Below are 12,722 nucleotides of genomic sequence, written 5' to 3' on the forward strand. Positions count from 1 at the left end.
CTTTTTTTTTTTGTTTATTTTTGTTTTTTTGTTTTTTGCTCATGTTTGCCAATGTAACTAAATAGACATATTCCTATTGTAAAGATTTTTGTTTCATAGGTGTAATTTCAGATGTAAGATAATATTTTAAAGGTTCCCCGTGTGACCCGTTTGATTGGCGGGTTAGTTAGGGGGCGTGGCTTCAACTCTAGAGGGATTCAGAAACTGAGGTGTGTGTGTGGGTGTACAATACACACACATACACACATCAACACACACACACACATATATATATGTACACACACACACAAACAGATGTAGCTGAGGGGGTTTAAGTATGCACTTTATAGTCCAACCCAGCCTGTTGTGATTGGCCCCCTCCCTCACTCCTCTCTTCCTTCCTTCCTGTGATTGGCCCCCTCCCTCACTCCTCTCTTCCTTCCTTCTCTGGCTTTAAATAATTCTGGGCACAGCAAGCTGTTACAGCCGGTGCTACACTTTAAACACACACCAACACACACACCAACACACACAACCAAGCCTCTACAGAGAGCCCCCCCCCCACCTCCCGTAGCCGGTTACTGTCATCGCCCTAGCAACTGCTGTGGTTACCGCGGTAACCCCGCGAAACGGCAAGTCCCTTTCTTCACCCCCCCCCCCCCCCCCAAGCTAAGCGGGACGGAACCACGCCCACGGCCAATCAGGGAAGAGCCCACGGGTCGCCCCTGTCTCCTAGCCGACGAGCAGCAAATTCGCTGGATTTTTACCCCAATCCGTGTTTTTCTTCTTTCGTTTTCATTATTTGTTTCTTTTTTTTGTCATCTTGCTAGTTTTTTCCCCCGACCCGAATGAACATATGCAGTTTAGGATGACGGACTCGACTTCATGCCAGGGAGGATGTCCTCATGCCAGGGAAGATCCCTGGGCGTTGGTGCCAACCAGCGAGGAGTTTTGGGAGCAAGTTTTATGTTTGAGTGCCAATTGTAATATATATACACACATATATATATATACACACATATATATATACACACATACAGCTTCAGTTGTGGGCCTAGCCCCTGGTGCACTACACCACACTGTAACCAACCTCTGTGCACATAGATGTGCGCACACACACACACGCACACACAGGTCCTCACCTCTGTGCTTTATCAGGTTTGATTTGCCAACTCAGCTTGTTTTGTGTTGTCTGCCTTTGTGTCTCTGCCTTTGGAAAACCAGAGGAGCCATGAGCAAGACCCAGGCCCTCCCCCCCCCTCCTCCTTCCCTCCCTCCTTCCCTCCTTCCCTCCCCCAGATTCCACCCCCGGGAGACTAAGTGCCTTTACCTCCCGACTAACCCAGACCCCCTCCTTACCTCTTGCCCCTCCCCCTTCCTAGCCCTCCAAGGGGAAGGGACTTGTCCCCCTTCCCCCCATCTTGGCTCCACCAACCAGGGCGGTTGCTCGCTTTGACACCTCCCTTCCCTGCGACTGGGTCTGCGCCTGGCTCCTCCGCCCACCCTCCGGGTGCTGTGCCAAGGACAGTAGGATTGTTGCTGCTGTGTTGCTGCTTCTTAGCTGAGAGCCACCTGCGAGGGCTCCTCTCCTCACTCAACAGGGTTTAGCAGGACAAGCTTTGGTGAGCGCAAAATGCTGCTTCTCTTTATGTAGCTTAGACCAGACTGGACCAGACCAGAACCAGACTAAACCAGAACCAGACCGGAATAGACCAGAATCTTAGACGTACCAAGAGCTCCTCTAAGTAAAGTTCATACTCTAATTTTCATGAGGGACATTTTGGTTCTGAATCAAACAGCAGTTTGTGCAGTGCCATAGCTTCTTATCAATGACCATGGTCTTGACTACACTAGACAACACTAGAAAAGACCCGACTAGACCAGATCGGACTGGACCGGATTAGACTACACGTGACATGCATGTTCGTCTCTCAGCTTTAACAGTTTCATGTTTACAGTGTGAGGACCTATCAGTCATATGAAGTGGTTCCTGTGTGAAGTGGAGAGTGTAATCACAGCCTTCTACTTCCTCCTTATTTCAGCCAATCGGCACTCGGATCCTTGGTAAAGGACAAGCTTATTTGCTCTTTTGATTTGCCGCCATCCCCGCCTGTCATTCTCTCTGGGTCCGCCCACTGCTGCTGTCTGCATGTGTCTCAGTCTCTGGTGGTCTTTAGTCATGCAGTACTGTACTGTATATTGACAGACTGGGACCTGCTCTGGTTTGCTGTGTTATGTATCTCTTTTTCTCTCTCTCTTTCACATTCTCTCTCATTACCCTCTGTCTCTACCTCGCTCCCTCTCGTACGCCCCTCTCCCCGCACCACCACCCCTGCCTGGTGCTGTCTGGCAGGGCTGTCTGTGTCTCGGTGTAGGACTCAGAGGACTAGGCCCAAGTCGCAGCACTCACTACTGTACTCCAGCCGGGCAGTGACACTTCAGTTCAGCCCGCTGTCTTCTAACTTTGACCCTCCTCAGCACCTGTAGTCCCTTTCAGAGGAGTTCCAATCAATCTTTTTTTTTGTTTTGTTTTTTATCAGCGGGATGGACAAATGGATGGAGGGATGTATAGGTGAGGGGGGGGGCGGGGGAGGAATGGGGGGGGGGGGGAAGACTGGATAGGTTTTTATTCAGTCATTCAGTTTTGAACATTCACTTCTGCTGAACGTCTGTCTGACGGGGGCAATGCATGTTAAAACCCAGTTTTAATTTGTACATTGGAGTTTGATTATGGGGAAATTTGATATAAAATAAACTGGAATGCACAACGTTTTGCAAACGTGGTTTTGTTTTTTGAGCGAGATGACACTGCCGAATCAAAATGAGAAGATGAATTCAAGAATGATGCACAGATTTTATTTTATTGTAAAAGTCATGTAAATGTATATAATGGTACAAAATACTCAAGGACAGTTGGTAAGAAATTAAATCCATGCATAATAGACATAGTTTCATACATAACGTTCACATTCTAGACTTTCCTACAGAAAAAAATACTGAAAATGTGTAAGACCAGCCGCGGTAGAATAAAACCCATGTTTCTGAAGAGTGGTTGAGCTGGAAGTGGTCGGGGGGGCAGGTACATTTAGAACGGTCAGGAAACCGAAAAGACCACCCGCTTGTGTGCATTTGCCGTTTCCATGGTGACGACAACGAGGTGGGTGGGAGTAGCCTGTCAGTGTTTGGGGCCGGTGGGCGGCCGTGATTGGCTGACGCGGCAGCAGGTTGCCGTGACTAACGCTTCCTCACCAACCCCCGCGGCACGGTGGACCAGGCAGGCGTTGCCCCTGGCGATGGGACCCCGGGCCGCAGAGCCGAGAGAGGAGGCGGTGCAGTCGGTGAGAGTCCAGCCAGGGGGACAGGACAGCGCCACCTAGGGGCAAGGAGAAGGGAGTGGTTTAGCTCAGTGGTTAGAGCATCTGACTGCAGATCAAGAGATGGGAAGTTCAAATCCCCACAACACTCTCACACACACTATATATCTGACCCAACACACACACACACTCTTACCACTCTGTCTCTGTCCAACACACTAATCATGCTCTACCTGCTCGTTATCTCTGACGGCTTCCTGCTCCAGCACGCGGCATTCCAGGGAGGGGGCGTGGCAGCAGACCGCGTCTGATATCACCCGCTCCGTTGTCACGCAACGTTTTCGGTCACCATGGCGAGGGCGAGAGTCAGACGTATACTGTGCAGCGGAGAGAGAGCTGCAGCCTGGGGAGAGAGGAAACTGCTGCTCAAGATGTTACACACACACACAGGTTTGTTTTTCTATCCTAGTGGGGCCCGACCGTTCCCTCCACACACACACACACTCCCACACACACACACACTCCCACACACACACAGTGTGACGTAGGGCAGAGCTGGGGCGGCAGGGTCGTACCAGTCAGGTGGTGATGGGAGCTGACACACGGTGTGTCCTGCCCGGGCTGGGGGCTGGCGTGGACCTGGCACTGCAGACCGTCCAGCACACAGCAGCGGGCGATGGCGTGCGCCCCTTTGCCCCCGTTATGGGCCACGCACTCCCTGTGCCCTCCCTGCTCCTACACACACACACACACGTGTACTTCAATCCTCTTCCGTGGTGCCAAAACTGATCTCGGGCAAACCTTTTAAAAGAGAAAAGGTTGTGTTTGTGACGTCTGTCACCACGGCTACTCACCGAGATGGTCTCTCCCATGCGACCCCCTTCCGGAGCATAGCTGGTGCAGCCCATCATCTCCTCGCCGTAACGACAGCGAGCCGCCGCCCTGTCGCCGGCACTGAGCCCTGACCTCTCAGACCACACAGACCGACACAGCAGCTCCTTCTCTGCACACACACACACACATGCATCATATTCTTTTCAACTGCAAAAGAGTGTGTGTGTGTGTGTGACAGAGTGTCTGTCACACGCACACAGAGTGTCTGGGCTGTCTCAGAGGGGGACAGCGCCACCACCAGGTTGGGGGTGGTGAGACGGAGGGGCTCTGGCAGGGAGAAAGGGTTGATGGCGCCTGGGAGGGCATGAGCCAGCATCCTCTGGAGGATCTCCACAGACGAGGCGTTGGGACGGGCGGACAGCATCACTGCGGCTACGCCTGCACACACAGCACACACACACACACACAGCACCACCCACACCACCCACATCTCATGATCGCAGCCTGGCTCGTGTGTGTGTGTGTGTGTGTGTGTGTGTGTGTGTGTGTGTGTGAGTAACGCCTCGTACTCCAATTACTGGAACCTGTGCAACTTTTATAGCTGTTCTTTGTTATTTTCAACATGCGTTATGTAACTAATACACATCTCTGATATCTTTCGACAGTGGGTCTTTGAACACGAGTTATACTTGGATTACTGTTCATGTTATTCATGTTGTTTAACTGTAACTTGCTTAACTACATGCTCTTATGGTTCTTCCCTTTGGCACTTATTTTTTGGTTGTTCACAATGTGTGCTTCTTGTTTTGGCTACCCACAATGCTTTGGGGCTATCTTGTTGTTATTATCAGTGACCTATGCACTTTGTAAAGCTCTCTCTTGGAAGGCGCTTTGGATAAAAGCGTCTGCTGAATGAATGAATGTAAATGTACTGTAGTCTGTGCGTGTGTGTGTGTGCGCGCTCTCGTGTGTGTGTCCGTACCAGCGACATGAGCAGCGGCCGCGGAGGTCCCGGAGCGAGAGGTGAAGCAGGTGGCGCAGTCACTGCTGGCGCTGACGACGTCGTCTCCGGGAGCGAAGAGGTCGACGCAGCGGCCCGCGTTGGTGCCCCCGCCCCCCAGGGCCATGGGCTGGTCCTCAGCGTTGACGGCGCCCCACGGTGATCACCTGCATGGGCCAGACCCCACACCTGAGCTCGGGGGACATGGGTGACGTGGGATTCGATCGGGGACAGGAGTTGATGGAAAAATTTGGTGTGAAACGGATGTGTGTAACAGAGTTTAAAAATGCACTTTGTTCATTTCTAATTCCAATTTGTATTTGTGAATTTTATCTCAGTTATTGTAGTCACTATTATTTTGATCATTTCTTTCACGCGCAAGTGTTCCTAACTACACTCCGTCTCTTCTGTGCCTGCTAAGCTTCCGTAGGACTTTGTCTCCCTCACACGACGTTCGTATTGCTGAGGGAAGCTGAGGTGCAAAGAGAGAAAGAAAATAAGAAGGCAATTTGTCGTTACATTGTCTTCTGCAGGAGCAAATCAATTGGAAAAACCCACTCATGAGTTGTGCCTGTTCATGCCCTGAACACGTCCGTTACATGTGCACATGATCAGTGTGTGTGTGTGTGTGTGTGTGTGTGTGTGTGTGTGTGTGTGTGTGTGCGTGCGTGCTCTACGTCTGGCTCTGAGGCTGGTGAGTAAAGGCAGGCGTCGTCCAGGAAGTTCCCGGCAGCAGCGATGAGCACGGCCCCGTCTGCCACCGCCTGCCTGCACGCCGTGTTCAGCGAGCGGCTGAGCCCGCCAACCAAGGGTAGTAACACCACCACGGAGGCCACCGGACGGGCCACCAGGACCGCACGGACGTACTCCAGCCCTGAGAGAAGGCAGGGGACAATTTACATGTAGTCATTCAGCAGACGCTCTTATCCAGAGCGACTTACAGTAAGTACAGGGACATTCCCCCCCCCCCCCCCCAAGGCAAGTAGGGTGAAGTGCCTTGCCTAAGGACACAACGTCATTTTGCAAGACCAGGAATCAAACCGGCAACCTTCTGATTAATAGCCCGATTCCCTAACCGCTCAGCCACCTGACCCTGAGATATGAGCAGCAGGATAAGAGAGGTAGAGGAGAGATGGGCTGAGGGAAGGAGGGGTACCTGCCAGAGCGCCCGACACCGTGCCTTTGCCCTGGCAGTTGAGGACTCGCACCAGGTTCACGTCGGCGCCGCGCGCCACGCCGGAGTCCCGCCCCCCACTCACCACGCCGGCCGTGTGCGTGCCGTGACTCTCACACTGGCTAGCCTGGCCGCAGACACAAGTTCGGCAGAGGGGATAAGGAGCTGAAGTCTAGACAAAGTAACGAGCTGTGTATGACTAAGTGTCAGTGTGTGTGGTGGGAATATCTGTAGCCTATCCTGATTTTCCTTCAAGTTTAGAATGAGCCACACCCCCAAACGGTACATCTGTGTGCATCAAGGTGTGTGTGTGTGTGTGTCACCTGTCTGTGGACTCGGACTCCGTCCTCCTCGGGGATGTTGGAGAAGTCTGTGATGAGGATCTGGTCTTCTATCTCCCTGTGGGAGCTCTGCACGCTACCATCCAACAGGTACACCTCCGCCATGCCTCCATCATCTAGGAAGAGACAGAGAGCATGAGGAGGTATGTGTCAACAAAAGTCTTTGCAATACTCAAGCCCTGTGTGTGTGTGTGTGTTAATGTGAGCATGTGTGTGTGTGTGTGTGACTCACTGGCTGGGTTGTATTTCCCAGAGTCATTAGCCTCAGTGGAAGGCTGTGTTAACCGCTGCAGGTTCCAGGGGATGCTCTGAGCGAAGATGAACGAGTCCTCCTCTATGTAGTCAACATGAGGTAGCTTCACCGCCTGACACACACACACACACACACACAGGGCTCAACGTCAAGATCCACAGGCCTCGAGCGACATCCTGAGCCAGCTGTGAGGCTGCAGAGATGAGGAATTACCAAGTGTAGAACGTCACTGCTCATCTTGACCAGGAAGCCGTTGAAGGCTCCAGAGAAGGTGTGGAGGACCTCTAGAAGATACCCTCTTCTGACGGCCTTGGCCTGCAGCCTCCGGATGGTCCTCTGGACATGGGTCTGGTGGGTCCCGCTCTGGAGGACCACCAGGTACTGGCCGGGGATTCGCCACGCAGCCTGCAACACTCAACACATCTCTGCCTCAGGCAGCATCTGGGACTGGGGGACTGTGGGTCGTGGGTGTACTTCATGCCAGCTATTATTTTACAGCAACTGAAATGATTCCAGGGATGATACTGTAGGAGTCTGTCCTCTCCATCTCCAAGTGGAGTCAGGTGGCTGAGCAGTTTGGGAATCGGGCTAGAAATCAGAAGGTCACTGGTTCGATTCCTGGCCGTGCCAAATGATGTTGTGTCCTTGGGCAAGGCACTTCACCTTACTTGCCTCAGGGGGAATGTCCCTGTACTTACTGTAAGAGGCTATAGATAAGAGCGTCTGCTAAATGACTAAATGTAATCTCTCTCTATGCCCAATCAGCACATCAAGCTTCAGTTATGTACCACATGTGGAGATTATTAAAACAAGTGCTAACAGCCGAAAATTATAATACATTTGTTAATATTTGACTACTTAATGATTTACCTTGTTACATCTGAGGAACTCCGCGGGTGGCAGGGAACCGGACTCGGGTTCGGTTCCGTCCTGGCGAATCAGTTCCAGTATCATCGCATCTTCCTCGGAATAATCCTGCACGTTAGCTGTCACGAGGCTGCACGCGCACAAACAGAGCGCGACAGCCAACTGTTGTAAAAGATCCTTCATTCTGGCACAAACGGTATGGCTCAGCAAGAAAAGTCGCCTGAATTACAAAATTGGATCAGATATGGATACGGGTTATGGGCATCACTGATGGGAGTTTCGATTGGGGTTGTGGCCGTTAGTCACACCTTCTCCAAAGACACCTTGTGGACTCGGTAGGATAAGAGCTCCGAGCCATTAATTGTCGTTGAAATCGAAGAAAAAAAATGGTAAATTTGGAAAGTTACCACTCGAGGCGGGGACTCGACTGGCTGAGGGTCGCGCCATCTTTTGTATCGAATGATTACTCTCCTCTGGAAACACCTTCACTTGCCAATTTACAGGAGTCAGATTACAGCTTTAAGGTGGGTCTTCTCCATAGAGTTAATGGTCTTCTCCAAAGCGAGAGACGTTTAATGCCTTTTATTGTATCAAGAGATACTCCCGCGAATAGAACTAGATCTAGTAATTTACCCATCAGAATAAGAATTTGGTTTATTCGCCATGTACGTTAATTTTTGCATCTTAACAAATACACAGATAAATTTACTGTCAGGTGTAGGTAAAGTTGTGGTTGTAGGTTATTGTAGATTATATCTTCCCGAAATCTATTGAATTGATGTAGTTGCCCGACTTTGTGTTTGGAACAGAACGTCTCTACACTTCAGTAGTTAGATTTATTAAGAAGCAAACGTTAAATCAAGTCAACCAAATCTGACGGAACAGCGCTACCTACAGCTGTTATCTCGACATAGCAGGTTTGACTGAACACCGTCCGCAAGGTTACTCATTCTGTCTAAAACAGTGGCAGAAAGTAAACAGACGAGAGTTTATTGGGTACAACAGAATATACAGGGGGTGATGAAAATAGCTGAAGGAAAAAACGTATTGATATTAAATCACATTGAAGCACTCATAAAGACTGTTTTGACTCTTGGGGTCAGGGGTCAGGTCAGATGCAGTGTGGGACAGCTGTGGGAGGACAGGAGGACTCTCGTGTCTGCTGTACAGTGATTGGCCAGAAGCATTGTTCGGGAGGGGTCACCTGTTTTCTCTGCATGGATGGTAACCAATGGCTCTGCAGCAGGACTGGAGAGGAGGAGAGGTGAGGTGAGGTGAGGTGAGGTGAGGAGCGGAGCACAAACAGCAATTAACTCATTCTTTTCTTTACTATAGTAAGAAGTAAGTCCCTCCTTCATTTTCTCTATCTCTCTATCTGTCCTTATCTGCTCCTACAATCCTTTCACTGCCTCTGCTGTTTCTACTGCCCCATCCCATACAAATCAATAATACAGCAATCCCATCAGTAGTCAGTAGTGTGTGTGTGTGTGTTATTTCAGCCCTCCTCGTCTCTCTCTCTCACACACACACACACACACACACACACACACACACACACACACAGCTGGCTGGATAGTGTCTGTATCTCTGCTGTCTGTCTCCAGGGTGAGACACTGCAGGACACACAGGCAGACCTCAGTGAGGGATTAAAGTCTGAGTGATCACTCACCACCAATGGGCTGTGTGTGTGGGAGAGAGTGTGTGAGTGTGTGTGGGAGAGAGTGTGTGAGTGTGTGTGGGAGAGAGTGTGTGAGTGTGTGTGGGAGAGAGTGTGTGAGTGTGTGTGGGAGACAGTGTGTGAGTGTGTGTGGGAGAGAGTGTGTGAGTGTGTGTGGGAGAGAGTGTGTGAGTGTGTGTGGGAGAGAGTGTGTGAGTGTGTGTGGGAGAGAGTGTGTGAGTGTGTGTGGGAGAGAGTGTGAGTGTGTGTGGGAGACAGTGTGTGAGTGTGAGTGTGTGTGGGAGAGTGTGTGAGTGTGTGTGGGAGAGAGTGTGTGAGTGTCTGTGGGAGAGAGTGTGTGAGTGTGTGTGGGAGAGTGTGTGAGTGTGTGTGGGAGAGTGTGTGAGTGTGTGTGGGAGAGAGTGTGTGAGTGTGTGTGGGAGAGAGTGTGTGAGTGTGTGTGGGAGAGAGTGTGTGAGTGTGTGTGGGAGAGAGTGTGTGAGTGTCTGTGGGAGAGAGTGTGTGAGTGTGTGTGGGAGAGAGTGTGTGGGTGTGTACCTGGAGTGTTTTTCATCCATGCCCACATACATAGAATCTTGTGCCGTCTTTTCTTCCTGGCTCTGATGGATCAGTATTACCTGTGACACACACACACCACCTGTTTATTAAGCATCTTCTCCAGTTGTTCTGCTAAGATATAGAACTGTGTATAAGCGTCTTCAAACGGATTCTACATACACGCTCGCTCACACACACACCACAAATTTATTAAGAAACTTTTCCAGCTCTGCTAAGACATGGAACTGTGAATACATGGTTTTAGACTTATTCTACCCCCCCCACACACACACACCTACACACCTTAGGGTAGCACTGGCAGAGGCTCCAGGCTGTCCCGAGGGTCACCATGACGACTCCCAGAGTGCACAGCGTGGCGTAGACATGTGGCCGCTCCTGAGTCATGATGAAGAGGCCCACGGCCCCCACACACAGACCCACCACGATCAGCCCGTAGCGGTATGGTTTCCCCTCAGCCATGGCCTGGACAGACACCTCCTGGGCCGGCCCCGATCCGTTCGCTATAAAGAAGCTGGGAGTCAAATGGCTGAGCGGTGAGGGAGTTGGGCTAGTAATCAGAAGGTCACCGGATCGTTTCCCACTGTGCCAAATGTCCCTGTACTTACTGTAAGTCGCTCTGGATAAGAGCGTCTGCTAAATGACTAAATGTAAGAAGCTAGCTGCCGATCGCCTTTCCCTTGATCCACGCGTCGCTGCTAGATGTTGATATCCGAGCTTTCTGTGAGTTTGTGGCATGTGTCAGATGGACTGTGTCTCTGGGGTGGAGGTGAGGGAGGAGGGGGAGGAGGGGGTTCCAGTCTGTTGGGTATTACAGCCTACAGGAAGAGAAGAAGGTGTGTGTTTGGTTCTCACAGGTCACCTTGCCGTCGGCGGGACTGACCATGGCATGCCTTTGAAATGGTTTCAAGTAATTAAATTGTACTCCCCTCAGCTATTTGTATTAGTATTTATGTCTGTTTCGACTAGACTCAACATTTTAGTTTCACAATTATTATTTTAAATGCTGACTTTTACCATATTATATTTCCTAAAATAATATGAAAAGTGATTATTTTTTAATAAGCTATAAGTGCACTTCAATGATGTGGTAATGCGTTAGGTATGTGCCAGAATGTGGCTTTCAAAGATCCCAGAAAATCACGTCAAGCACATTTTGCATCGCATGTTTATTTTTGACAGTTTGGTACATTTAAAGTCTGAGACTTTTTCATGTAGAAAATGTGAACTGAAACTCCACCCACTTGTACCCAAACTCACGTTTCCTGTGACATCACAGAACACAACTGAACATTCTTCCAAATGGTGGCTACAATCCTGCTGGCCGAAAAAAATACTGAAATGAACAAGGCACTATAGAGCATGTCAACAAAAGCGGTTATCATTCCATCAGACAGCCAAACCCACGGATACACGGGCAAGCAGAAGAGAGGGGTTTCTAAAAGATCAAGGGACAGGATCTCAGTCAGGTTACAGTTGGGAGTTTCCTGCTGTTGCACTCTGGAAAGGTCCAACTCTTTTGTTTTCCCTTTGCTGTCTTAAGGCACAGATCTCATCACAGTCGTGGTATCTTTGGTGGACTAGCTTTGGTGCGGGCTTTCCCCCCGGCCGTGAGTCATCACCCACGACATGAAGGCACAAGATGGAGGGAACATTGTTTTTGCTGTCGTCGCTTCCCTGCGTCATGGGCTCGGTCCCCCCCCCCCCCCCCCCCGGGGTGAAAGGTCATTGCTGGAGGGCGTGGCTCTGGTTCTTCATGACGGTGTCATAGGGGGGGGGTGGCTCCATGTCCCAGGGAGGGGGGGTGGAGGACATGGGGGACTCCGGGGGGGGCCTGGGGATCTCCGGATCCTCGGACATCTCTCTGCGGACCCGGTCTAACCTCCTGCCAAGAGAGGGGGAGGTGAGGGGGGTCAGATAGCTGAGCGGTTAGAGAATCGGGCTATTAAATCAGAAGGTTGCCGGTTCAACTCCCGGCCGTGCAAAAAATAACGTGTCCTTGGGCAAGGCACTTCACCCTACTTGCCTCGGGGGAATGTCCCTGTACTTATTGTAAGTCGCTCTGGATAAGAGCGACTGATAAATGACTCAATGTAAAGTGTAAGAAGAAACAGACAAAGAGGAAAACATTAGGGGAGGCAGATTGGTCCTCTAGACTAGTTATACACATCTGCCACAAGGAGTAAGACGCATCGGTCTGTCTGCGGGCTACAGGTTAAACCGAGGTCGGGATCCGCTGAGGCCTACGAGCCAGAGATGTCTGAGCTTTCTCTGGTTCCTGTCAGCAGGAGGAATATACTCGTGCTAATGGATGCTGTTTTCCTGGCTGCTGTGTCGCAAGGGACATTGAACACTGAGCAGGCTTGTTTAAACTCCCTGACAGCCATGGATAAGGCTGGAAGGCTCTCTCCAGCACACTGTGTGCGTCTGTGTGTGTGTGTGTGTGTGTGTGTGTTTGTGTGTGATTATTGGGAGTGGTAGACGCTCTTTGTTTACCCCAATATCGGTATTCTGAATCTGTCTCTTTTCCTTCAAACTGAAGACAACTTGAGTGACTGAGGCCTCACCCTTTCTTTGACCCAATCACTGACCTTCTGTGTGTGGGTGGGTGTAAATATTTGTCATAGAGTGTGTGTGTGTGTGTGTGCGTGTGTGTGTGAGTGTTTGTGTGTGTGTGAGTGTGTGTATACCTCTGTATGGCCAGAGCCTGTTGCTGACTGAAGCGTG

At 50.6% G+C, this 12,722-nt stretch overlaps 2 protein-coding genes across 2 annotated transcripts; both read right to left on the minus strand.

Moving 5' to 3' along the window:
* Positions 1-2,565: 2,565 nt before the first annotated feature.
* Positions 2,566-8,204, minus strand: pcsk9 (proprotein convertase subtilisin/kexin type 9). The gene is given in 13 exon segments (XM_047028297.1): positions 2,566-3,352; positions 3,527-3,696; positions 3,869-4,028; positions 4,148-4,291; positions 4,384-4,565; positions 5,110-5,281; positions 5,283-5,294; positions 5,805-6,001; positions 6,284-6,428; positions 6,625-6,758; positions 6,875-7,007; positions 7,109-7,300; positions 7,766-8,204. Coding segments are annotated over 13 exon segments (2,019 nt in total). The 5' UTR covers positions 7,946-8,204; the 3' UTR covers positions 2,566-3,154.
* Positions 8,205-8,731: 527 nt separating this feature from the next.
* On the minus strand, positions 8,732-10,746 carry bsnd (barttin CLCNK type accessory subunit beta). Its single transcript, XM_047028220.1, has 4 exons — positions 10,604-10,746; positions 10,281-10,509; positions 9,978-10,057; positions 8,732-9,010 (listed from the first exon to the last, which is right to left on the minus strand). Exons 2-4 carry the CDS (start codon positions 10,455-10,457, stop codon positions 8,869-8,871), a joined length of 399 nt encoding a protein of 132 aa, XP_046884176.1. The 5' UTR covers positions 10,458-10,509; positions 10,604-10,746; the 3' UTR covers positions 8,732-8,868.
* Between the last annotated feature and the right edge of the window lie 1,976 nt (positions 10,747-12,722).

Source organism: Hypomesus transpacificus, chromosome 10 (assembly GCF_021917145.1).
Source record: "Hypomesus transpacificus isolate Combined female chromosome 10, fHypTra1, whole genome shotgun sequence".
Taxonomy (NCBI): Eukaryota; Metazoa; Chordata; class Actinopteri; order Osmeriformes; family Osmeridae; genus Hypomesus; species Hypomesus transpacificus.

Coding starts and splice junctions, on each gene's coding strand:
- bsnd (XM_047028220.1), bottom strand. CDS start 10,457: ATGGCTGAGGGGAAACCATACCGCTACGGGCTGATCGTGGTGGGTCTG. Junction 10,058..10,280: donor TCTGCCAGTGCTACCCTAAG/GTGTGTAGGTGT, acceptor TGTGTGTCACAG/GTAATACTGATCCATCAGAG. Junction 9,011..9,977: donor ATGGATGAAAAACACTCCAG/GTACACACCCAC, acceptor CCTCCTCTCCAG/TCCTGCTGCAGAGCCATTGG.